This window comes from Ochotona princeps, chromosome 12 (genome assembly GCF_030435755.1).
Source record: "Ochotona princeps isolate mOchPri1 chromosome 12, mOchPri1.hap1, whole genome shotgun sequence".
Taxonomy (NCBI): domain Eukaryota; kingdom Metazoa; phylum Chordata; class Mammalia; order Lagomorpha; family Ochotonidae; genus Ochotona; species Ochotona princeps.
The window spans coordinates 28189573-28217376 of NC_080843.1; the positions used below are offsets into that span (position 1 = coordinate 28189573).

Below are 27804 nucleotides of genomic sequence, written 5' to 3' on the forward strand. Positions count from 1 at the left end.
TAAAAGTCCCAATATAATATTTCCAACCATTTACAACATTATGGCATTAATTGACATGGTATTGATTAACCAATACAACATGGCTCTTCTGAGAATGCCTAGCAATCGATTCTTCACTAAGAGCCCTGATCAACTCCTTATTTTCAAACTGGCATTTGCTAACTAATCTTGCTATGGCGGGTGAAGAAGAAAGGCACAAAATGAATCTTTTAGGCACTTTTTATTTTCCAAAAAAATTGTCGTTAATATATAAACATCTCATTCTCTCAAAAAATTCTACAACTATACAGCTGTTTGCTCCATTATTTGCATAGGAAATGACCACAATACAAAAATAAGAGGGAAAAAGAAGCAAAACAGCAACCGATTTATGCTTTCCATGTAGGTATGTTTCCACGTATAAACATTTTGAAGCCTCTTACAAAATTATTTACACCGTTTGTCATCTATTTACACATTAAGAGCAACTCTGCTAACAAACAAAACTATAATTTATCAAGTTATGAAAATTGTTTTCTAAAAAAAGTACTATATTACCACAAAATAAATAAAGATAAACAATATTTTTAAAACAAAATTAAATTTTCATTTCAATTAAGACCCCTTTTGGCATTCTGCTTATGTATTCTGCCCTTTGGTTAACAGCATCAGCAGTTATATTGCATATATGTAGCGCTTGCTTCCTTAAGTTTTCAACATAGCATTTCTACTTAAAGGCAGACACTGAGTCAGTACTAACAGATTAGCTAACTGCACTGTAATTGAATTAAATTACTGTGTCTCATTGTATATTACATGCAAAATCCACATAAATTGTCATTTATCCAACAGTACTGCACGAGCAAACATTTCTGTATATGAAAACTGCATTCAACATTGCCATGTGAAAACTACAGTCCTTCCTTTTAAAGATGATACTGTGTTTAGCTTATTGTAAGAGGTTTAACTTTTGTATATTTTTTAAGCTCTTCAGGTTACAATTCATATAAAACATCTTTTTTGTATTTAAAATAAACACTCCTATTTTAATCAGTGCATGAAATTTGCTTTTTAAAGTTCATTTGAATGATTAGTCCTTCCCCTTAAAGAAATTAATTTGGCGATGTTGAGAGGTATCACAAATTCAGACTGTAAATGTATTCATGGTTATTTTCAAAAAGTATGATTTCCCCCCCAAAAGAATCTTAAAAAACTTGTAATAAACCTATAAAGCTGATCTGCATATTTACAAAATCTCAAATAGCAAATATAGGCAACTCATATAAAAGAACAAAACAAGAACATTTGTTCAATGGCTATCATTTGTGAATTGCCGGGTCTGGGTACTGCTGTGCACCTCTCAGAAATCAGCTATTCTCGAAGCATCTACTTGACAGTCAAGTAAAGTTCTGACCCCCAATGTATGCAGCAGCCTTCTTCAGGCGCCTGCCAGCTGCCTTGTTGCCTAAACACTGGTGCCCAGGTGCACACTCGGACGGCGCCCCAGCCCCGCTGTGCGGACACGCAGCTGCCCGCCAGGAGATGAAGCCGGCTTGGGGAAAGCCCGGGACATGACAGCGAACATTCCAGGCTCCAACAATGACCAAACACTTTGGTATTCATACAATGGATTCCCTGTTTTCTCAAATATACAAAATATACATTTCCAGTTTTTTTTTTCTTTTTTGATTCTTTTTTTTATAGGATTAGGTTAAGTTTGTAGCTGAAAAGGTGGCCGGCCAGGGGGGGTGCGGAGCGCGGGGCGGCTGGCGGTGCTCAGTTCTGGTGCCTCTTCATGTGCAGGGCCAGGTGGTCGGAGCGCGAGAAGCTGCGGTTGCACACGCCGCACTGGAAGGGCTTGGCGCCCGTGTGCTTCCGGTAATGGCGGGTCAGCTCGTCGGAGCGCGCGAACCTCCAGTCACAGCCTTCCCAGGTGCACTTGTAGGGCTTCTCACCTGCAGCAAGCAACAAAGGGGGTCAGGGAGCTGGCTCGGAAGAGACGGCAAGGAAAAGCTGGAAAGCTCCCGAGTTCCACAATGAGGCAAATAAAAATATTAACCCCTGTCTCTCTAAGCGATCTGGCGTAGCTCCATTTGTAGTAGTGTATGCAAGATGTATTCATGCAAAGAAAAAGGTAACTGTGTGCCGCCAAGGAACTGTTAATATGATCAGTGGGCAAACGCAAGTATGTTTTATATTCTGGGTACTGCTTGAAATGCTTGGGGAATAACAGTGCACACAACCCAAACATCTCATCTACTCATTTAGTCATTCCCCGTCTTCACTTAACAGTGAGTTGATATTTGGGCCCCTCCTAGTCTACGCTTTCTGTATCCTTAATGGTCTCCACAGGCTAACTGCATCTTTCAAAGCTACTAATAATCCCATCAATTCCAAAATAGTCTTCCATTAAGATTTAATTAACACTCCCTAAAATCATACATTGTTACAATTTCTGTGAACATCAGTAGCTTCGTCAAGAATGAGATCAATTTGCAGGGTGTGACATGGGGGTTGTTGTTACAGCACGGCAAGTTAAGCCTCTGCATGTCATGCCAACATCCCATGTGGGCATCAGTTTGAGTCGCGGTTGCTCCACTTCCAAGCCAGCTTCCTGCTAATGTGCTTAGGAATGACAGCCCAAGTCCTTGGGTCCCTGTGACTCCAACTCCCCACCTCGTGGGAGACCTATCTTCAGCCTGGCCCAAGTCCTGGCCACTGTGGCTACCTGGGGAATAAAGCAGCAGATGGAAGAAAGTTTCTGTCTCGCCTCTCTATTTTAAATTTTATTTTATTTTTATTGGAAAGTCAGATATACAGAGAGGAGTATATAAAGACATTAAAGATATATAACGTGACAAAAATCAGCCATTCGTTGACCTACTCCCCAAGCAGCCACAATGGCTGGAAGCTGTGCAATTCTTCTGGGTCTCCGAAACAGGCAGAGTCCCAAGGCTTTGGGTCATCCGACTGCTTTCCCAGGCCACAAGCAGGGAGCTGGATGGGAAGTAGCGCAGTCAGGACATAAACCAGCACCCAAATGGGAACCCCATGCATGCAAGGTGAGGACTTACACTGCTAGGCTACCGCGCCGGGTTCTTTCTTCTCTATTTATCACTGCCTTTCAGGTAAATAAAAAATAAATCTTTTTCTTTTTAAAGATTTATTTATTTTTATTACAAAGTCAGATATACAGAGAGGAGGAGAGAGAGAGGAAGCTCTTCCATGCGAAGATTCACTCCCCAAGTGAGTGCAACAGCCGGTGCTGTGCCAATCCGAAGCCAGGAGCCAGGAACTTCCTCCGGGCCTCCCATGCAGGTGCAGGGTCCCAAAGGCTTGGGCCGTCCTCAACTGCTTTCCCAGGCCACAAGCAAGGAGTTGCATGGGAAGTGGAGCTGCCGGGATTAGAACCGGCACCCATATGGGATCCCAGCACGTTCAAGGCGAGGACTTTAGCTGCTAGGCCATGCCACCGGGCCCAAAAATAAATCTTGAAAAAATATATAAATATTGATGTAATTGGCTTGCAGTTAAATTTTAAACAAAGGGCTGTCATCTGCTTTGCCCCTGACTAATGTAACAGCAACACCACGGAGGAGGCGTCTCTCCTTGCCTACTGCCAGGAGTGAAACCAGCACCTCTACCTAAGGCCTCTTTATGTTTTTGAATTCATTCCTATTAACTGTATTTTTAAAAAACTGTACATCCTCAACTCTGAAAGGTTACCTCCCTCCTGCCCCACCCTCATCCAGCAAATGCTAACTAGAAATTTAAGTTAACATACTCAACTCTTAAGTGACTTAAAAATAAAACCACACTTCTTTCACATACTTACATAGAATCTGACACAAATATTAATGCTAGCAAATGTAGCTAACATGTTTGCAGATGTATTTATTTCTGTTTCTTGTGATAAATCAATCACAGAAACATATTGGCTAAATACTGACATTCAATGGAAAGTTATTTCTGATGTCTCTGGCATGGAAAAAAACTTCCTCAAGTGCCCCGATTTTAAAAAGAAATCACTCTAGCCTTGAATCATTAAACAGCAGAACTGCATTTTCAAAGTTTATTTAACAAACAAGGGACACTAGACTCTCTTTGTTTGCTATTTTTACTGGCTTTGTGGCAATAAACTGCACCGATATTTTTAAAAGTTTACTTTACTGATTAGTTGAAATACAGTAGCCATTATAGCCACTAAAGTTCCTAAAACATTTGGTGTTTTACTCTGGATTTATGTACATCTATAGATTATTCGGCCAAGAATACTACCAGTGTGTGGAGAACATTAGTTTTGGGGGCCAAGTCTTACTATAAAAGCAATGACAACTACTCCCCTACTTGGGGCAGTTTCTATGGGATTTGTTCAAGTGTCAACACTGCTCAAGGAAAACATCGTGGAGGAAGCTGGTACCCGAGTTCTGGCCAAGCAGCAGGCCCAAGCCTTTCTTCCCAGGCCAGAAACACTACACACAGCTCTTCTGGGAAGCCCAGCAGACTTCCTTTACGTTGTGTTTCAACAGGCTAGAACTTCCAAAGCTTAATTGGATTTTTACAGAAACTTTCCAATATCACCAATTTAAAAATATTTAGTTAAGGCTCTTTCAACATCAATTGCAGTTTTAACTTCTCATGCTATTAATGTGAAACTTTGCAAAGGAAAAAAGAAAAAAAAAGGCAAGCTTGCATAGCATGAAAACAAACTTCAATTTTATCTCAAGTATGCATTTTCTTGTTGAATTTTCAAAGCATAGGATTATCTTTGCTAGGGAACTACTAATCTTTGGCAAAAAATATCCCAAGTTACATATATACATACTGTCCATACTGAGAGAGTGTCCCCCTGTAACATATTTTTATCAGCATGGAAAGCAGAAACAGGAGCAGTGGGAAGAGGGACCAGCACCAACATCCCCAGAGCACACAGGCCAGGCCCGGTTCATTAGCCCACTCTGGCCTCACAACAACCTCACCAGTCCGAGGCAAAAAGGAGGAGTTCCACATTAAGATTCCTGGGCTGCCTCTCTTCCTTAATGTCTCTTAAATCTTCCATTAGCAAACACTAATACACTCCCTTTGAAGGCCTCAAGGAACACATGCATACTGTTCAAATTTATTTACAGATTCTAAGGCCACTTGTGAAGGTCAATTAAGGAACAGCTTAATGGACTCCCAACAGAGGCCTTCTCCCCTGCCTGTGAAGCCGAGGGCACACCCTGCGAGGGAACCTTCCAGAAAAGACGCTGGGTCTTGAAAACCTTGCGAGTATTGCCAATAGTACCCAAAGAGTAATCACCTACTCATGGTTTCTGTCCCAAGAGGTTTGAAAACATGCCAGGTAGTGCAACATAACTGTAAGGTTATCCCAAAAGTCTGACAAAAAAAAATTAATAGTAATTCTTTTTCCCTCAGATGAACAGATAAAAAATTGATTGAATCTACCCACAAAGGAACGGGAGGTTTCTCTGCTCTGTTGAACATGCTCAATAGACTTTTACCAAGCAAGGCCTTTCCCTAGAAATGTTCTACATAGATTCTTGTAGAAGAAAAACACAGGTGGAAATTATTTCTCTTGAAATAGTTTCCTTGGATAACTTCAGAAAGTTTATTGTGCCCTATTTGCATGTTTCCTTACTCATGATTCAAAGACGATCCAATCAATACTGATCAAAGGTTTATTAAAAAGGAATTAAGTAAGACTTGATCTCCGGCCTCAAGAACTTACACTTACATCCTGTGTGAGGATGTTAACCTCGACATTAACTTTCAAAGTTTTTCAATAGTACCTAATCAACATTCAAAGTATTCTTCAAGTTCAAAAGCTTATTTCAGGAGAAATTTTTTCTCGCATCTCAAAATAACTTAATTTCTTCCTATCAGTAGAGACTTAAGAGAACTGAGCCTCCAAACTAGGTCCCTACTGGATTTGCTTCTAATTTTTAAAAATGGGGGGAAAGGGGAAAATATTGAAAGAAATTAATGGGAATCTATTCAAATAGACTTCTGAGAAAACCCATCTAGTGGGACGACAACTTCAGCTACTAATTCATATTTCTGAGTATCTTTGCCAGCAGTTTATTACAGCTCATTGTAGCAGATATCCAACAGTAGATAGGCTCCAATAAAGATTAGTAGTACTAATTAGTACAATTTCATCTAATATTTAGACCAGATTTTGTAACTGTGAAAAATGTGCCCACTTTGAGAACACTGCTTAAAATATCTTAAGAAATGTTCTTTCTTACGTCTGTCAATCCTTGTGCATCTCTTCCTTAAAGCCAAAAATAGCCATCCTACTCCTAGAGAAGCTCCTATCAGATCGTGATTCCAACTTAGCAACCACTATGCAGCTTCGTTTTGAGCAATCCTAAAGCATCCTTGCAACAAACAGTCCCATCTTTGTTAAGTCTGGTTAGTTATTTTTCATTCATGAAAAAGTAGACAGGGGAGAAGAGATTAGTGTGAGGCTGTCTTAGTTTTCTGTACCTCCCATCTGCAGCTGGGCTTTTGCTCGGCTCTGTCCTGCCTGGAGCCACGCAAATAATCCGACTACATGTACCTTGGGTGATAACCAGGCTTTGAGCCTCACCTGTACATGGCATTATCCATGCCAGATTGTACAGGGATAAACAAAATCTGTGTAAACAATTCTTTCCTGTGGAACTCGACTGCACTTCGTGGTTTGCCTTAAGTTCTCAAGTTTGGTCAAAGGAAGCAAGGGGACTTCTCTTGGGGCCAGGGAGCCATGATCTGCCAACCTCGAAGTTTGCACACACAGGATAAGCTTTGGCTGCCTGAGCTATTGCTGCTTCTCAGAGTTCTCAAGGAACACAACGTTGAGTACCAGTCATTCACAGGATGATTAGAGTGACAGAGCAATTCTTGAGCTTTTGATAAAAAGCTCGGATCCCCTTTCTTATAATCAGCCCAGACTGACTTTAAACAATGAAGTGTCAATGAGATCTTTTTTACCTTTTCCTAAACCATAACAATAAAAAAATTTTCCCCCCGTCCCTGAGCACTACTGGATAGCGGTAGCAGATATCCTTTTCCAAGACTTCAACTTAAGGCCCAGCGCGATAGCCTGGTGGCCAAATCCTCACCTTGCAGCCACCAGGACCCCATATGGGCAGTGGTTTGCATCCTGGCTGCTCCACTTCCCTTCCAGCTCCCTGCTTGTGGCCTGCAAAAGCAGTGGAGGATGGCCCAAAGGATTGGGATATTGCACCTGCGTGGGAGATCCAGAAGAAGCTCCTGGCTCTTGGCTTCAGATCGACTCAGATCTGGCTGTTGCGGCTACCTGGGGAGTGAGTCCAGCAGACAGAAAACATTTCTCTCTGCTTTTCCTTCTCTATATGTGTATGTTTTTCCAATTAAAAAAAAAAAAGCTTAAAAAAAAGATTTTCACTTATATGGTTATCCTGGACCAGTAGATCAAGCATTCTAAAAAATTATTCTTCCGGAACTCTGCACGCCTGAAGCACATCTAACAATTGGAGTTGTAAAAGATACTTTTACCAAACTAGAACATTCCTTTCTTTCTAATCTCTCACCAGAAGCTACGTCATCAAGTAAACACCTACTACATTCTATAACTAAAAATACACACTGAAGTAAAAAAAGAAATTATTTAGTGATGCGACACTGCTCACGCTTGCTTTACCTGCACAGCTGATGTCATCTCTGCCTAAACCACTCCACCTGATCTGCTGAAGAACTCTCCCACTAACTGAACAAAAGCGCAAGCACAGACTACTGGCCTCTGTATTCTCACAAAGTCAGTCAAAAATGTTCCCTGCATCAAATTATACTTCTTAACCTTTGATAAGCTTTATCATCTCAAAACAATGTTTAATCAATTTCCTATGTAAATATTTTTCAGATGAAAGAACGAGTTCTAGAAGCAAAGTTTAATCTTCCCAGTGAGTCATTAAAAAGAAATTGTTTCTGAGCTTTCATGCTCACAGCTACCTTCCCTGGGCCTGAACCACTGTTTTTACAGGAGCCTCCAAGTAAAAATGTTAGAGCCAAATGAAAAGGATATCCTGAAAACAATGTAAGGACAGTTAACAACTAAAATTGAGCTAAAGGCTAGACATGATACTTTACTCTACAGCTTTCAAACATACATTCACTCAATTATCATGGGGCAGTAAATCTCGCCCCGCAAAACATTTCTTTCCCACAACCTCTACCAATAAAACAAGTTACACATTTAACCAACATTGATCTATCTCTAGATTACTGTGAGCTCAACCCATTAAGGCCTGAGTGAAATTTTTTTCATATAATTTTTAAAAAATCTTTCACTCCTTTTGCACTGTTACTTTAAAAAAAGAAGACGAAATATGGGAATTCATGCACTTCACAACAGTGCCTTCCCAAAATTTAGATGTACAATTCTTCCTTCAACAGAGAATCCAGAATGCAGAGCTCCTCCAGGGTCCACCTTGTCTTCCTCTTATGTACACGCCACCTGCGTTCTTGCCAGGGTGCTAACTTGGCCTTTCCCTTGGCCGCCGTGTGATGAGCTGCTGTGGGAGCATTTCACACGCACAGAACAACCAGCGCACGGAGTGTGTGTGTGTGTGTGTGTGTGTCTGATCTGTCACCCAAGTAAAAGGAGCAATCACAATCTAAACATTCAGAAAATGTAATTAAAGAACTCAGATGTAAGCTGTTTTAATCGCTTGAAGCATTTTAAAAAGTAACATTTCAAAGTCATTACAATTCCTTTCCGAAGAAATGCTAGGATGCTTCACATTCTGCCCACAAATCGGCAATCACTTCAGCAGTAATGTATTCAGTCTCATCAAAAACAAGAGCACCACCATCATACAGTATTCGAAGTCCCCTAAACTGTCCACATGGGAACGAGAGGGGGACAGAGCGAGCGAAAACAAAACAAGCTATTAAATGAGAGAAGTGGATAAACTGTCTCATCTACCTGGGCCTTAAAAGGAAGAAGGAAAAAAAGCCTCTGCTGAGGGCGGGGGGAAGATGCCATGAGAGCGCAGGCGATTTTAAAAGGCATTGTCTAGAAACTAGAAATGAGGAGAAACAACCTCCTGCTCTATGATTACCCAAGAACGGGTTTAGCCAGACGAGCGAGTCTGGTACAAACCCTCCCCAAGGCATCTGAAAGACTATCAAACAGAACTTTATTAAACTGGATTACACAGGCTCGCTCATTAGATGTCGAAGGCCGCACTGTTTATGATCAGGTGGAAAGCTCTGTGCGTGGACCCAATGTACACCTAGGTTCTCCTTTTAGCTTATTTGCGCGAGCATTGTTTAAGGCAGGCCACTATTAAATTTCTCTGCCAGCAGGTCAAGTTCCTGAATCCCAGATCTAAGTGCGCAGAGCACTAAGCGGACAGGGTTGAAAGGCGATTTAGATACAGTTGGACCACTTCCCTGCAATAAGCGGCTGATAACATTGCTACATTGCTCTACCTTTATTAGGGGACTTTAACCCCAGAAACAGGGGTTCCTCCATTCCTATCGCCTGTCTCAAGGTCTTCCAAAAGAGAAAAAAATGCAATAATTCCAATAAATACCTCTAACTTATTTCTACTTCTTCTCAAACTTTAGCATTAAAAAAAAATGTTTTTCAATGTTTTCTGGCACAGAATATTTCAGCGTTTCTATATGGAATGTTTTCCTGGCATGTCATTTGATGTCTGTTTTTTTTTTGGGGGGGGGGGTGGAGGGCTTAACCATAATTTCTATCTTGAGTTGTTTATATAATATATCCTTTTACATAATCAATGTCGAAATCTAAAAACTGCAGACCAAAACAACCATTCATTTCATGAATGCAGGAGAGGTCTTTTCTTTAAAAGCAGTTTCTCAAGTCTTGTAATCCATCACCATTGTCACCAAAATTATTCTAATTTTAATAAGGACCTCTTGTCACTGGGACATGGAGCAATCCTAGCGTGCACACAATGTCTACAAGCACACTCCTCTCTCAGGACTACCTGGGCACTGACCTTTGTTCAAAAGCTTTTACTTTTTAATGCAGCAGTTAGAGATAACTACTTCATTTATCAAAACTCAATTTCCATAGTAACATCTAGCCTGGGGAGATTCAAGTCCTCACACTAATCCAACAACCCATTCAAAGGAACTGGTGAATACCTTGGTTTCCATAGCAATGATGGGGGAATAATACATTTTGCTAGGTCATTGCTTTTATTAGCAAACTTATTCTTTGAACTTTAGGTAAGACTGCATATACTGAAGGGGGAAACAGTCACTTTATGTAAGCTCTGTGCTTTACTGCCGTTCTTTTAAGAAAATTACAACTAGTAACTATCTATAGATTCAAAAGTAGTGTGGGTATGTAACTGGAAGCTTTTCATGAAATAGATCACCTAGCTCCTTCACCTTCAAATGGGTTCTGATATTTCGTTCCAAAATTAAGTCTATTTAAGAGCGACAACCACAGATTTAACAAAACACACAAAAAATTAAAGGGGCTATAGTTTTAAAAATACATTTTAAACTAAGATGAAAAGGATGCTAGATTAAAAGATGAAATCTCTCAAACATATCCAATCTGGGCTGCGATAAGACGTAAAGTTATTCTCCAACTGTGACCCCATTTCTGACCACCTGCGTTTAATATTCTAATTCCAGCCTTACCTTCCATCTAGTACGGAAAACATGTGAAACATATTTCACACTAAATGTCAAAGATAATGGAGACAGGCAACAGCCATGGCGCACACGCTAGCTGCTTACAGTGGCTCTGGGGAAGCAAAATGATTTGCTACGGAGGAAGAAAATGAATTTTCATTTTTTCCTCCTCAAGACTGAAATAGCTGGGCCGTTAAAAAGTTTTAAAGTCCATTAGTAAACACGGTTGTTTACACTTTGGGGTGATTAATTCTAGGTGGGGTGACAGGCAAGGCCCCAGTGAGGGAACAGCAGCCTTTCCGGGCCCAGATTTTCTCATTGAACTGCATTTTGAGCCAAGCCAGTGCTGAAAAGGTAGGCCATTAAAAAATAAAAGTTGACAGAAGAAAGAAGAGATCAAACACGTGTTGGCTTTTAAAAGGATGAATACCACTTACACTATTTACACAACTCCCAGTATTAACAAGAAAATTACATACCAGTGTGAGTCCTCAGGTGAGCTTTTAAATGAGAAGACTTTGTATAAACTTTTGTGCAGCCTAAAATAAAGAGAACAGCTCGTCATTTTGCAGATCCTTTTGAAATCTTTACATTTGATGATTCAGTGTTTAAAATCTGGCTTTAAAGAAGAAATCACTGGTGTGGGATGGGATATGTGAAGCGTCAGTTTTAAAAGTCCTTAAGCCCTCCCCCATTATCTTATTAGAGGAATAAAGTGATCGGTTTCACGTATCCCTTGAGCACGGAAAAAACACATAAAATCAGGCCAACTACAAATGGAACATTTGCGCTTATATTCCAAGTAGGTATTTTACACTAGTAATACACAGTTCAGTGACTTAATAATAGCTACTACAGTGTATTTTTTTTTTAATTTAATGGCTCTAGAGCTGACAATGCTAAGCCATTATCCAAGATGACTGTAATTTTCTGCACTCCCACATTTCTTGTTTTTCATTTAGCATGTCATGCCATATCATGTACCACAGTCAATAAATTATGCCCTGTATTAATCATAAACTAGCTTACGCCAGCAACTTATAGCTCTATTCATTACTGTCATCAAATTATGTTTTTGAGCTACATTTCTCATCCCAGAATAGGCATATGGGATCAGAACCTTCTTCATATCTCCCCTGTGGGGGTTTCACAGCTGTCATCAGTTCTGTGCCCACTTGGTTCATATGTGGTATTTTGCCCCCTTTTACTTACAGGCACTTGATCTAGAACTAAAAACTGTAATTTTTAGAGTATCGTAAAGAAACAGTATGTGTGAGAAATTCAAATTTTGTTACTCTAGAGGTCCAGGTTAATTAACTCTGTCCAGAATATTCTAGACAGTTCTAAGCAAAAGACAACTGGTTATATACCAGGGTAAAAAACACAGAAAACAGGATACTTAAAGAACAACACAGGTGATTTCTTTGGTCAACCCTCCTCCATAAATGTAAAGTCTGGGTTTGGAATGGGCACACAAACGTGAAACAGCAGCTGACTGCTACTTCAACCAGGTTAACGTCACGTACCAGGATAGTCACAGTAGTGGATGCGGCGCTTCTCCAAGTCAGGGTTACTCCTTCTGTTGTATCTGACAGGTTGGATGTTGGGTGAATTGACTGGCAGGGTGGCAGGTAAATTGGGATTGTGAATTGCCAGTTTGGAAGCAATCGTAGCAGCATAGGATGGCGGTGGGGTTAAATTCTGGAGCATCTCTGCTTGTCTATCGGGACTTCCAGGCTCTGAGCTCGGTGGTGAAGGGGGAAAATAAGTGGCCTGCTGTGGCAGAAACTGACTTGGCATGGTGTACGTGCAAGGGGGCATGCCCTGGAATTGTTTCATTGCAGTCTGTGGCACGGCAGAGGTGTGTGTGTTAAGGCCCGCCATCGCGGCAGACATGGAAACATTGAGCGTGTCCATCACTGCTGTCTGGTTGGCAGAACTGGGCATATCTAGATCCGGTGTATTCAGGAGCTGGTACAGGTGGCCCTGCTGTGGAGGGACAGAAAGATGAAGATCTGGTGTAGGAAGTTCTTGCTTGATGAAAATATTGTTCACCTCTGGAGCTGCGGTCTGGTGGGAGCTGAATATACTGGTGAACTCGGGGAGGGCCTGGGTTGGGGCCGGAGGGGCGGCCGACGTATCACCCTGGTGGCTGAAAATGGCAACAGGTTCGGTCTTGATGTGTGTCACGCACGCCGGTCTCTGGGATTTGTAGAGGCCAGTTCTCAGGTGAGTGATGTCGGGGAGGAAGACGTTCATGTTGATGCTGTAGGGTAGCCCTTCACTGTCGGTGAAGAACTGGTCTACCACTGAGGCGCTGTCTCGTCTATATTTTTTATGCTCTGGAATTATCTGAACTGGAGGAAGCTGAGGTGTCAGATACTTTTCCATTTCACATCTTGTCTAAAAAAGAAGAGATACAGACACACATGATGCACTTGATTCACGTCTCAGGAAGGACTCAAGACCACTCCTGTCCCCGCAGCCTGCTCTAAGGTACCAGTACAAACATACCAGGCCTATTTTGTCAACTGTGTAATAACTGGTTCACTGAAACTACATTTAAACATATATGTGTTAAAAATCACTTCTGTCATTCCCAGATAAAAAGTTGGGGGAAAAAAATCAAGATTGAAAACAGGGAAGCCAACAGAAACCATTTTCCTTTCTGACGCAATAAGAACAACCAGGAATCCCGGCCCCATGACAGTCAAGTACGCAATTCAAGTACTAAGGCAGGAAGGGGACACTGCCAAACTACCTCAGTCCTGCTCGCGTCACACTGAAGCTTAACACTCTTAGACACACAGCCCTGCAGATCTTATTTGCAGAGGGTTTTTTTTTTTTTTTTTTTTTTTTTTTTGGCTAGGCAATCAGCTATTTCTGTGCTTTTTCCTTGTTTACAGTTTAAGGAAAGCCTAAATACAATGTTTTGAGCAAAACACAGTATCCACTGACACAAAACATTTTCATATTCAACATTTGGTCTAACAGTTGATTTTAATCAGCAGATTCTTTAATTGGTTAATATGATAATGAAATGTTCCTATTCATATCCCTATCTCAAACAGATCTTTAATTACTGAGGGGGAAATCACTCCCTGGGTAGCCGGGTGCTGGGTGCTAAGGGCCCCGTGGGTGGGGAGAGAGCCCGGCTGCTGCTCAACTAGCAGTCATCAACAAAACATTTCTCAGGTCCTTCTCAGTGGGCCAGCGCTACATTCCCCCTCTCTGTCAAAAGCCCAGTCATGCCTCAGGCTCCAGCTAGCTCCTGGGCAGCAGGGTGAGGAACTCAACCAAATACTTCGCAAGCAGTTTACTTTGTAAGAACATGACCCACGGCGCCTAACAAGGTGCCTCAATCTTGTCATAGCCATCTTCTCTCCTACAATAACGTAAACTTTTTTTTTTTGGCAATGTTTAACACTGAAGAGGAAATTCAAAGGGGAAAACACACACACACACACACACACACACACACACACTCGACTTGGCTCATGGAACTATCAACCGTAGCACCTTATCGGTAGACAGACAAGTCAGTTTCTGCTACCACTTAATTTCAAAAGCGTTTCTTCTTGGGACTTGAGCTCCTTCGGTGTGGATGCGGACGGGATTTCCCTGATAGGCACGATTTAAAAATAAAAACGAACGCCCAGTCATGTGAGTCACGTCCCCGAAGAACGCCACTGGCCTCGCGGAGTCCGGGAAAGGCTCAGGGGGGCTCAGCCCCGACTCCGAGGGGCGAAGATCGGCTCTGGAAATAAACCCAGCTAAACCCTTCCCTTCCCTGCGCTCCCGCGGCGGTTAGTGGTTTCTGATTTTAGCTCTTCCAGCTGTTTGCATGTGGGTATGCTTCCAATTTTTTTTTCTTTCCTCGGGACAGGCTAAAAGTCCCGGGAAGGTTTTTTTTTTTCCGGGCTATATGACTCCCTGCGTGGGCGAAAGAAACAGGCAGTTGCTCTAATTCGGTTGCCGGGCAAGTGTAAGCGCCAACTGCCAGCTTTCAACGCGGCCCAGGAGGAAATTTACGCGCACACGCAGCAACCACCACCACCACTCCCGGTCCTTCCTCCCTCCTTAATTTTTTTTTTTTTAAACTCAACGCCGCGATTCCACCTTAGCTTCCCTAACGCCCGTATCCCAGGCGCGGCTCCCCGATCGCCAAGAGCAAGCAGGTGGAGCCACAGAGTACGAAACCCGAGGAGGACCCTCCTCTCCCCGGCACCCCAAGCTGCGTTTGTGCCCAACCCGAGACGGCTGCGATGGCGGGGGCAGGAGGGGGCGGCCGCGGGGAACGCGTCATTAAGTTGTGCTTAGGGTCCACGATATCATCCCCCAAATGTAAGGAACCTAAGGCGTGCGAAAGTACTCCGTCCACTCCCCTGCACCTTAAGCCTTCCTCGGAGAGACCCACCGAACGCTCTTCCAGCGCCCCCCCACCCCCGGCCCACACACCGCCCCTGTTTATTCGCTGCGAAACGGGGTGCCCGGCCCAGGAGGGCAGGCAGGGCAGGGCGGGGCTGGCCGCCCCGGGCCCCGCTTCTCCGGTGCGCCCCGACGCACTCCCCAGCCTGGAGCGGCCCCTGTCGCCCGCGCGTCGCAGCGACGGGACACGCCCGAGCCCGGCGACCGAGACGGCGGCGGAACGAGAGCGGCTCTCCTTACCTGGACCAGCTCCTCCGGGGGCAGCCGCGGGCCCGCGGCGGGCGGCGGCGGCGCGGGCTGCGGGGGCTGCGGGGGGCGCGGGCTGCGCCTGCGGGTGGTGGTGCGGGTGCTTCAGCTCGTCGCCGGGGAAGAGCGCCGCATCGCGGGCCGGGTTCGCAGCGCCCAGCACCGGCTTGAGCTGCGCGAACACCGGCTCGTCCTGAGGGGCCGGCGGCTGAGGCACGGGTCCCAGGCGGGCGCTCATGGTCAGCACCCGCGTCGCCATGGGTACTCGGGGGAGCGGCTCCAAGCGCGGGACGCGGGGGGTCGAGTGCACTGCCCACCGGTCGCCCACGCAGGCTCGGGCCGGCGAGCTCGGCGCGCGGGGCCGCGGACGGAGGAGGACGAGGCTCCGAGTGGACCCTTCAGTCAACGGCGGGCAGTTCTCGAAGGCGCGCACGAAAAGCCAAACTCTTCCGCTCCGCCGCCACGCGTAAACGCCAACGTCCTCCGGGCGGCCACTTTCTCCCGCCCCGCCCCACTCGCCCGAGCCCGCTCCCGCCTCGGTAGATCTCGGCGAGCGAACTAGGAGCGCGCGTACCTGCCCCGCGACTACTGACACTTGACGCCCGCCTCTATTTCACCCAACTCCGGGTGGGCGGGGACTCGCGGGCTGACTGGCAGCGCCGCCGCGAATCCCGAGGCCCCGAGGCTGGCCTGCCCGAGAGACCAGCCTATGAACGGAGAGAGCTCTCCCGGGAGCCCCGCCTCCTCCGGGCCGACCGCACCCCTCGCGGGCCACGAGCTTCGCGCGCAGGGCGGCCGCGCAGTTTGTACACAACTTCACTGACAGATTGGGCCGGCCGAGCCGGGGGCGGAGGGAAGGAGCCGAGCGGGAGGAATCTAGGAAGAGGGGGAACGAGGGTGGAGACGCGAGAGAGATCTCTCCCGACCGTGCTCTGCCGGGATTACGGAGAGACGGAGCTTTGCACGGCTGTAGGTGTTGTGCAAGGACCTGAAACTCGAGCGCTGAAACCCAGAATGCAGCTAGGTGGGGGCGCTGGGGTTTTGAGAGATCGTTTGATTAAACGTGTGTATTTTTAAATATACAAAATGTACTTTTCTTAGCCGAAAGCTAGGGGCGGTGTGATAAATTTAAGACGACTCTTGCCTCTCACGTTTGTTTGGCAGTGGATATGCACTTAGCAGAGCAGATCCGAGATGACCTGAATAAAACGTGTAGAGGCAGACATTAAAAAAAGAAAAAAAAAGTCTGACAAAAGGTTGGGTTTCTCCCCTCCCCCCGTCAGTATTTAAGAAGTCAGAAAGTTTTCAATACACGTTTCTACCGCCCATCCGTGTGGGAAGAAGGAGGGGGGGGGTTGGGCCACATGAATTCTATTAAAGTTTTTAATAGTGAAATCCTGTTGATCCTAGCTGGAACACAGACTCTAATTTAAGCACTTCACGACTAGCCCAAATGTGTATTTAAATAGACATTACATCTTTGACTTATTTTTGCTAGCACTGTGCTCAAAAAAAAAAAAAAATGGAGTTTAATGTTTACTTCACGTAAAGGCAAACACATCTCCCCGACACAGTCACACCTTTTCCTACGAAAAGACAAAGAAGCCACGAACATCACACCCGCAGCAGCTCTGAAAGCAGAGAGCCCCACTGGTAGCAAAGAGCCAAATAGCTTACTGTCCATTTAGTATGTTATTATAGTGATAGCATGAATTTTTGCCAGCAATCACCTAAGGAAACCACTTCCCTTAATCCTTAATGTTCTTGTACATGATTTTATCTGGCTTATTGGGAAGCCGGAACAATAAACTGTAATAAAAATGCCTGCAATATTACTACATAGGTACATATGTTGTCAGCACACTGTTCCATTAGTTTTACATACACAAGAGCCTAATCATCACTTCACACTAAAACAGCTTTAATAAAAAAAAAAGTCCCAGAAAAAAAAAAAACCTTGACTTCAAAGCGTATACCTATCAAAGGCATGGATCTCATTTTCAATGTGTAGATTTAAAATAGGCTCCAAGTTTTAGCTGTGTTTACTTACTATTGCAGAAGATAAAATTATGCTGCAATCTCAATTTTTGCCTGCTTTTCCTTTCTGTCTTGTTAATACATGATTCATTCTGGTAGCTGTGGTCGCTGCCTTCAGAGAATGGCTGATGGTTACTTTCATGTTACCAAAGTATTATTTAATAAGTGCTCTCGCAGATTTTTTTTGTAAGCAAACAATCCCGTGCTATTCCCCTTCATCTTTGAGAAGCTGTCCTGATTTTCTCTAATGTCTAGCTGAATCGTGTAATTAAGTGGCTTAGAAACGGGTTACAGAATTGGTGGGGACTTCATGTAGCTTCAAAAAAAAATCAACTTTGAAAGATTTCCACATACCTAATGCTGATAGCATCATCAAACTTGAAGGTGTTATCAAAAAACCATTGATAAAACCTTTTACTCTTTTCATTTGAAGGTAAATCTAAAAGGATTAGTACAATTTGGAATCTTTGTATTCTCATTGGCTTTTCAACCTATCTGGAATTTTCCTTTTGTCTTCGCCAGAGCCTCACTGCTGCACTGACCTGTAATTTAAACCTAACTTTGCATTGCAACAAAATGTAGTTGTTCTACAAAAAAAAAAAAAATTCTATAATTTCACACATTTTCCCATGATGTACCAGAGCTTTCCTATTCTTAAAAAAAACACTTTCAGATAAATTTTTAGTAAAATATTTTTGGTTTTGTCCATTGTTATTTAGTCTTGTTAACATTTTTACATTTTCCCCTTTCTTTCTGAATATCAACTTGAGCTTAGCTATGACTGAGTTTGAATAGCTAACCCATTTACAGTTTTAAAGCTGAATCTACTCTTTCCTTCTTTGCTCAAATACAGAAGGCTCGATCTACATTTCATCTCTGGCTTACAGATTCATGGAGTAGGGCATCTAGTTTTAAGTAATGTTTCTCTGACATATCCAGCTCCGTAATCTCACAGAAAATAACCTGCTTCACCTTGTACACTGGCGTGGGGACTGGGCGGTAAGCCTTCTCTCATAAGTTTGCCGTGCGGGTCAGAACTTGGGCAGAACATGTCCACCCAGCCTCATTTCTGTTGCTGTCAACACAAACGAGCCAGCTGTACACTTGTTTCATCGCCTTCACAAGAAGGGTTAAAACTTGATAAATATTTTTCAAATGTTCCAGGTTTCCCAATGGCGTGAGGCCAGCATGTGTGAATGGACAGATCCTCAATTACTTTGAACTTTCTAGTTCTTTGCATTCCTTCCTGCTTAGTAGTGCTGTACCATCAGGGAAGATAGGAGAAAAAAAAAAAAAAAAAAAAAAGTCAGGTTTCAAAAATCAATTAGTGGCCTGGCAGTGGTGAGTTAACTGAACTGTGCCAAAACAAGAGATTCTGAGGGAGAGAAGTAAAAATGTTGAGTAGTCCAGTTAGGTGGGAGGGTAAGCAAAGAAGCAGCGTGCATGCTTAAGCCCTTAGTCACTGGGCAATGCTGATTTAGTCTTAGAATAAACCCTAAGTGTCACTATCTTTACGGGAACGAATATGCCTGAATGTGTGGGGGCTGAACAGGCATGCAGCGAGCAGGGAGGCGGGTTTGAAGGAGGCAGTGGAAAAAAAGAGATAAATAGGTTCTGAATGATGAGATGGGAGAAATGTGAAGCTGGGGCAATGTTCAGCGAGAAGTCACGGCAAAAGACACACTTCACTTGTCTGGCAGGAAACATGAGGGAGATTTGGAAATGAAGGGATCGGACACATCACAGCCTACCACATTTTGTTCACTTTGGGGAAATATCCACAGATTTTCCCTTTCTGGAACATTGGAAACTGCCCAGTGATACGGGGCCTCAGCAAAGAGCCACAGAGGAAAAATCAAGTCGTTCTTGAGACAGCTCACTGTTCTTCCGAGGACAATTATGTAACTAAAAATGACATTTTGATATGTGTTCGCTGTCTACCCCCTGTTAGAATCTGTATTAGTGGAAATGTAGAATGACTATCCTCTAAAACACTTCCTCTCTTTAACCTTATTTCTCCCATTAACGGCAGCTACTCATGAAAAACCACTCTGAAAGAACACAATGAAGGGAAGCTTGGCCTGAAATTCCTCAGAAATCAAAGTGTTTTGCTGCAAACATTAAGATATCCAAGATGCCCTGCCCATTGCTTTTCGGATGAATAAATGTGTAATTTAGCAGAGCCTTATTCTGAATTTGGTATAAATTAAAATGTCTTAATAACATAGTCTAATTGTGTTTTGTCTCCTAATCCCTAGTTCTTAAGAAATTAAATTTTATGTTGAATTGTCACACTGCATCCTATTAATATGAACAATTACTGCGTGTCAATTAAAAATCAAAATATTTATAGATACATTTTATATTTAAGTCTGGATTAAAATGTTCTCTTAAATAATATTTCATAAAGTTCCCATTGCCTACTTATTCTTAGCCTATCCTCATTTTAAAGCTCTAATAATATATAGAAAACAGTAGAATTTACCTTTTTGGAAAGACTGTGACTTCCCTTTCCACCTTGTTAGTCTAATAATAAACAGGCAAAAATGGCATAAATATAAATGCCTTGAATTAAGCTGTAGGCCTGACAGGCTGTTCCTGAAACTATACAGTACTTGAATTCTGACTCTAAACCTGATAGGGGAGGTTAAGAGAAAACTGCTGAACCGAACTGGTTCTACCAAACAGCCTTTTAGAACATTGGTGCCGCCACACCATCAGCATCACAATGAGTAGGGTGTTCAGCCAACTGCTGTCCCACTTATGACAAAAGTCGTGATGGGACTAGGTGCCGGGGTCCTCCCAGGACTTCCACGTGTACTGTGTACAAGGAGTACTGAGATCAATGCCAGGCCTGTGCCTTGGTTTCCATACACTGCTGAGGGTTGAATCAGTTTGCACATTCTTGAGGAAGGATGACAGGACAATTAGGATGAAGAAGACTAACAAACAAGTCATGAAAATGACGACTAATACTCCAAGAGATCTACGCACAATCCACATACTCCATGTATACCTGGAGACAACTTAGGTTCTAACATTTGGGAAAGAAATAACATATTTTATGTCATGGCTACTGTCCTATCACCAAAAATTATAACCATTTTTAAAAGATCATCATTTTGTTGCTAGGTTTTTTTTTGTTTGTTTCAAGATTTACTTATTTTTTATTGGAAAGGCAGATCCGCAGATAGAAGGAGAGACAAAAAGATCTTCCGTCCTGTGTCCAGCGCCGTGGCCTAGCAGCTAATGTCCTCGCCTTGAATGCACCGAGATCCCTTATCAGTGCAGGTTCTAATCCCTGCAGCCCCACTTCCCATCCAGCTCCTTCCTTGTGGCCTGGGAAAGCAGTCGAGGATGACTTAAATCTTTGGGACCCTGCACCCATGTGGGAGACCTGGAAGAGGATCTGGGCTCCTGGCTTCGGATCGGCGCAGCACTGGCTGTTGCAGTCACTTGGGGAGTGAATCATCGGACAGAAGATCTTCCTCTCTGTCTCTCCTCCTCTCTGTATATCTGACTTTGTAATAAAAATAAACAAATACTAAAAAAAAAAAAAAAAGGATCTTCCATCTGCTGGTTCTGGTTCACTCCCCAAGTGGACTCAAGTTGAGCTGCTCTGAGGCCAGGAGCTCCTTCCAGGTGTCTCAAGCAGGTGCAGGGTCCCAAGGCTTTCCAGGCCACAAGCAGGGAGCTGGATGGAAAAGGAAGCAGCAGGGACATGAACCGGCACCCACATAGGACCCCTGTGTACTCAAGATTCAGCCACTCAGAGAACACACTAGGCTCTGAAAAATATATTCTTAGGGAATATTTAATGCCATGAGAATGCACTCAATGAAATGTGAAGTGAAATCAACTTTTCAACATGCAACCACAAAGATAAAAAAGAAAATGCAGAATATGTATGTATTGTGCTGACTACCATTGTATAATCTAATTGTAATTACAAATTAAGAAATTTTCATTTCTTAATACATTTCTGTATTTTTAAAATATTTAAAATTCATATATGTTTCATTTATGATAAGCATAAACTTTCAATGAAAAAAATATTGTCAGACCCAGCATGATGGCTCACTGGCTAAATCCTTGCTTTACAAGCACCAGGATCCCATATGGCCGCTGGTTCATGACTCCAGTTGCTCCACTTTCCATCTGGCTCCCTGTTTGTGGCCTGGGAAAGCAGAAGAGAATGGCCCAAAGCCGTGGGGCCTGCACCCATGTGGGAGGCTTAGGGGAAGCTCCTGGCTTCAGATCAGCTCAGCTCCAGCAGTTGCAACCATTTGGGGAGTGAACCTGTGGACGGAAGATCTTTCTCTCTGTCTTTCCTCTCTGTAAATCTGCCTTTCCAATAAAAATAAATAAATCTTAGAAAAAAAAAGAAACCAGCCATAACTTGAACTGGCCTCCCATGTGAGTTGCAAGTGCTGGAGGCAGAGGATTAGCTTGCTATACCATTGCGCCAGCCTGTTTAATCAGATATTCTGTATATTTCATTTTACTATGTTGCTTTGTTTTTCACATTAAGCCATCTACTGTGTTTTGACTAAAATGCATGGATTTTCAAAGCTGGATCATTTATGTGCCTGTTTAGAGAGTTATTGGTGTTATTCTTCCTCTAAAAGTAATTGTAAGCTATTCATCTAGAAGAGGCAGCAGGGAAGCCCTGCTTGCTGCCAAAGTCTTATTCTTTTCCCTGCCATCGTTCAAAGAGGATTCCCAAATTTGGGAGCTGGAAATTTAAACCTTGAAGGGGAATGTGAGTATCTAGAAACTCACGCTTAATATAAAACATTCAAAAGAGTTGCACCCCTCAGCCTCACTCCTGCAGCTCACCTGGAAAGCAGCACGTCCACGTGGCCTGATTCAGTCATTCAGTATGTCAGCGCTGCCAACACTGAGCAAACACCTCCTTATGCTAAGCAGCATGGTAGACCTTGAGCTGACACGGATGAGAGACCCAGTCCTTGTCCTAGACACGCTGAGCATCCTGTACCTGATGCTCAAGCAGCTCACTGCTTCTCTTGACGGGAGGAAGGAAGTTTAAATTTCTCAACCTGGGACCTTGTGTTGGATCCCATTGGACCTCAGTTTCTCTTTTCTTTCTTTTTCTTTTTAGATTTAGCTGTTTATTTATTTGAAAAGCAGAGTGGTGAGAGGAAGAGCAACAGAAGTGGCAGACAGAAAGCTCTTCCATCTGCTGGTTCACTCCTGCCAAATGGCCACACAGCAAAGTCTGAAACAAGCCGAAGCCAGGAGCCCAGAATTCTCCTGGGTTTCCTGCTCGGGTGAGATGGGCCCAGGTACTAACTACTTGGGCTCTCTCTGGGTCCCCACCGTGGGTGTAGGCGTCCCAAGCAGTTCTATTGCCTTTGAGTACAATTAAGACACACGATCATGCCTCTCCATGCTTTATTCCTGTTCACATAATGGGCTAATTTAAATTCTACTTCAATTAAACTCTCCTATTTACACACATCCAAACCGAAGTCTTTATTTCCTCTCCCCAGAGGCCTCGAGAGTCTTTTAATCTCGGGATGGAGGATGCGACCTGAGGGCACATGTCCTACTTACTGACTGCGGTCCCTGGACAGAGGATGGGAGAAGCGACAGTGGTCTGTGACGCTAGGATGGCGTTGGAGTGGTGCGTCTCCTCCACTCAGGCTTGGAGCCCTTGAGACAGTCTTCTTCCTCTGCAAGCTGAGAGCACACACACAGATCTTCCAGCCGCAGATACACTCCCGCACAAGCACATGACAGCCAGGGTGGGGACGGGCCAAGTCCAGCCGAGAACTCACACCAGGCCCCATACATGAACAGCAGGGATGAAGGCGCCCAAGTAACAACCCAACTGCTCTGCCCAGTACCTGCCCTGTATCTTAATTCAATATCAGATTAGTTACAGACATCATAATCCTTTACTTGTAAATATTCAGGATGTGTCTGAGAGAGATATTCTATACAAGCAATATATATCAAGCCAAGAAATGTTGCATTGATTTATTATCTCAATTTTTTTGATTACTCCAGTAATGCTCATCATGCCCCGCTCCCATCTGGACCAAAACTGTGACTGCCTTTTGCCTTTCAAAGTGAAGAGTTCCCGCGACTCTCCATGCATTTGACATGCTTACATTTTGAAGAGCACAGGTCACCTGTCAGTGGAATGTTCCTCAATGTGGGTTTGTCTGCCCTTTCTCCTTCAGGATTAGACTCAGGCTATGCATTTTGGGCAGGCAAACAACACAAATGAGGTGTTTCCCTCTCAGGTCCCACCACTTCACTTTGTACTGTTAAGGCGATGCTAATTTTGACCGTTTTCCAGTGTTAACTCCCATTCCTTCCAGTGTAACGAGTATTTCCTATGTGGGAAATATTAACCTGCTCTTCTTCACAATGTCCCACACTCATTTCACTTCCCTTGATTCTTGCCTGAATCGACTAATACTGTGATGATGGTTACCAACTGGTGACTTTCTTTTTTCTTTCCTTTTTTAATTTCGATTTATTTATTTTTAATGGAAAGTCAGATCCGCAGGGAGAAAGATCTTCCATCTGCTGATTCACTCCCCAAGTGGCCGCAACAGCCAGAGTTGAGCCAATCTGAAGCTAGGACCAGAAGCTTCTTTCAGATCTCCTACATGGTTGCAGGGTCCCAAGGCTTTGGGCTGTCCTCTGCTGCTTTCCCATGCTACAGGCAGGGAGCTGGCTGAGAAGTGGATCAGTTGGGATTAGAACTTGTACTCAGATGGGAGCCCGGTGTGTGCAAGGTGAAAATTTAGCCACGGAGCCATAACACTGGACCCTTCCTAACCCTATTATTTTTTCTATGTTTTATGTGGCCATCTATCAAATTTATTTTTCATGTTAACTTATGTAACTTCATATTTCTTACTTGAAAGGCAGAGAGAGAAATAGAGCTATTTCATTCACTGCTTCCCTCCTTAGACGCCTGCAACACCCAAGGCTGGGCAGGGCCGAAGCCAGGAACTCAGAACTCTGTCTGGGTCCCTCACGTGGGTGGCAGAGGCCCAGCCCACTACTTCCCGTCACGGTGTGTGTTAGCAGTAAGCTAGAGCGGCAGAGCTGGCCTCACACCCCAACTCTCCACCACGGTGTGTGCGTGTGGGGCATTAATGCCTTGGTCACACATTACTGCCTGGAGTTTACTTTGTATGTATGTTACATAAAACTGAGCTCACCACACACTGATTGCCTATTTTTTGGCAGGGTCACTGTTCTCTGTGGGATTGTGGGGAGCGAAAGTTTCAGACCCTTTGTTCCCAAAGGGACACGTGAATTATTAGCAGGTAAACAGATACAGGTCAGACGGTAAGAAGTGCAAGGGCTTTACTGGGGATACGAAGCGAAGGGAAACTAGGAGAAAGCAAGAGAGAGCGAGTCTTACTACAGGAAATGGAGTGACTTTGGAGACAAGGTGAGATCCCAGCTATGCCGGGGTATAGGACGTAGTACTAGCTCTTGTCCATGGAGTCTTGCGTTCCAAGGCCTGGAGTGGATGCCTGAAGCCATTGATAACACCCAAACTGATACAGGCTGTGTCCCAGCCCCCACCAGTATACACGGTAAGAGATTAACAAAAACTAGTAATCAAACAGAATAATTTTTAAGTCCATAGTAATAAAAGCTATGTGGATAAGATAGCCATCAAAATATCTCGTGCTTCAAAGAGGCACTTTGTGGCTTGGGTTTTGCATATCTGAATATCAGTGTCACTACACTCTCTCATCCTTTGAGGCCTTCATCAAGCAAAATGAAGGCTGCTTGTACATAAGCACAGAAGACACCTTCTAAGTGGCTGCGCACACAGGGTATACAGCGTGAACCTGCTGGGCCCAGGGATGATTCATGTCCTAGCTGAGAACGAGCAAGAGAGAGAGAGTTCATTACGCTACTCAAAATGATGTCAGTGGAAGATGGCCGTTGGGTCCCTGCCGCCCCTTGTGGCAGACCCAGATGGAACTCCTCTCTCCTGCAGTAAGAATTAAAATTCTGGACTGTTTGATTCACTTCAAATGACAAGCTCCCAGAGCTGGTTTTTAGATCAGCAGTAACGATGTCGGAGTCTGCTACGAGAGAACCTGGGATTCATTTCTGGGCCTCGCCGCTGACTCCAGCTTCCTGCTCACAGAGACTCTGGGAGTTGACTTGTTAGGGTTCCAGCCACCCCACCTGGGACACCCCACCTGGGACACCAGCTTCCTGGACTCAGCCTGGCCCAGTCCCTCCGGGGAATGCACCAGAAGATGGGGAAGAACTCTGTCTCTGATTCTCTCCTTCTCAAATAAATGAATACAATGGGGTTTGTTTAAAAAACAAAAAAAAAAGAGGAAGCTAGGAAGGAAAGAAGAGTGGGGGAAGGATGGGAGAGAAAAAAAGGGAAAAAAAGGAAAGAAAAGATACTGCTAAGACTAATAATAGTCACAGATTTGGTTTATAGAACATTCCACTGAAAAGAACCATCCCCAAGGCAGGAGGGCAATTCCGTGATATTTAAAACACATCCTTTTGCCCCACCTTTGTGAGCCTAGCAGGTCTGTACCATGAAGGCCATGAGAGCTTGAACAGCACTCCATCATGACACTGCGCAAATTCAGCTTACCTGAATGTCACACATACATGTGTACACACACGCCAACTCCCCAGAGCTTTAAATTAAACTGTCAGGAAGCACATGATGACTAGAGCATCTTCTAAAAGTCTTAGGAAACGGGTAGGAGATGGGCACCTGTTTCAGCTGCCTTTTGAAGTGTCCGTAAGCCATATCGAAGTGCCTGGTTTGAGTCCTGGCTCCTCTGCTTGTGACCTAGCTTCCTAAACCACAGTCTGGGAGGCAGCGGTCAGGGCTGGTGTACTTGGGTCCTTGCCACCCATAGGGGAGACCCAGAAGGAGTTCTGGGTCCCTGGTTTGGGCCTGGTCCAGCCGTGGCTGTTGCAGCTATTTGAAGAGTCAACCAATGGAAGAAACGTTGCTATTTGACTCACTGCCTTCCAAATAAAGTGAAAACAAGTTTTTATTTTTAAAAGACTGGTTGATTTGAAAAACAGAGAGATATGCGGAAAGAGAGAGAGAGAGAGAGATCATCATGCTGGTTCATGCTCCGAATTCATACAACAGACTGAGTCAAGCACTCTATTTGGGTCTCCCATGTGGGTGGCAGGACACGGTCTTGGGCACTTCAGTATAGGTTGCAGGCATCCCAAGTAGCAGCTTAATCCACTGTGCCACAAACACCACCTCAAAACTATGAAAGTTTTTTTTCACAGAGTTAAATATATATTAGCAAGATCTTTAAATAGACTCACATAACATTTGGGATTTGCTTCTGAAAAACCCAGACAGCGTGTGTATAAACTGAAGGTATGAAGGAGAAGAAGACTATGAGTTACTAATAGCTGATGTCAGGTGGATGTAGGTTCACTCTGAGCACTTCTATAGCTTTCTGAAATAAAAGAAACTGTTTTTATTTTTAAATAAAAATACCATAGACTCAGTTATAATGATAATCACAATAATAACTGCTGATGAAATATCAATTTTACTTCAGTGTACTCTCTATTAGGGTGTGCCTTTTAATTTTGAAAACAACCTAGAGGGCCCGGCGGTGTGACCTAGTGGCGAAAGTCCTCACCTTGAACGCGCCAGGATCCCATAAGAACGCCAATTCTAATCCTGGCAGCTCCACTTCCCATCCAGCTCCCTGCTTGTGGCCTGAGAAAGCAGTCGAGGACGGCCCAAAGTTTTGGGACCCTGCACCCTCGTGGGAGACCCGGAAGAGGAAGAGGTTCCTGGTTGCCGGCTTCGGATAGGCGCAGCACCGGCCATTGCACTCACTTGGGGAGTGAATCATCATCGGACGGAAGATCTTCCTCTCTGTCTCTCCTCTCTGTATATCTGACTTTGTAATAAAAATAAATAAATCTTTAAAAAAAAAAAAACAACCTAGAAAGTTTCTTTGAAGCCCTGTCCCTCCTGCCCACACTGGCCCATCCCAGCATCATGCACTGTGCAGGTACTTGAGAGATTGGAAGTGACATGCAGGAAAACCCATATGCCACAGCACATGTCGGATTGCAGGGAGCTCTTTCCATGCCAAAAAAAAAAAAAAAAAAAAAAATGCCTAAAATCTTGTTTTTTGCCACCAGGGAATTTTTACAGAAATCAGATGCTTACCTTTGTCCTCAACTTTCCTGTTGGGATTTGGAACCCCAGCTATAATGAGCAGAGTGGCCGGATGACGAATGGCAGCAGGAAGACAAACGCAGGAAAGGTACGTGAAGAAATGTGCATGCAGATTGTCCATAATATATGTGCACAGGGGAGAAAGGATACATTCAACATTCTCCTATGGAAATATTTTTTGAATCAAGCAACAAATGCTTACCGCATTGCTACTGTGCGCAGACGACTGGCGGTTAGGATACACACAAGACTCTTTC

The 27804-nt window shown here is 43.9% G+C and overlaps 1 protein-coding gene across 1 annotated transcript; it reads right to left on the reverse strand.

Annotated features, from left to right (window-relative positions):
* Positions 1–203: 203 nt before the first annotated feature.
* Positions 204–15901, reverse strand: KLF5 (KLF transcription factor 5). Its single transcript, XM_058670659.1, is given in 5 exon segments — positions 204–1934; positions 11109–11168; positions 12156–13032; positions 15298–15372; positions 15374–15901. Coding segments are annotated over 5 exon segments (1380 nt in total). The 5' UTR covers positions 15563–15901; the 3' UTR covers positions 204–1755.
* Positions 15902–27804: the final 11903 nt, after the last annotated feature.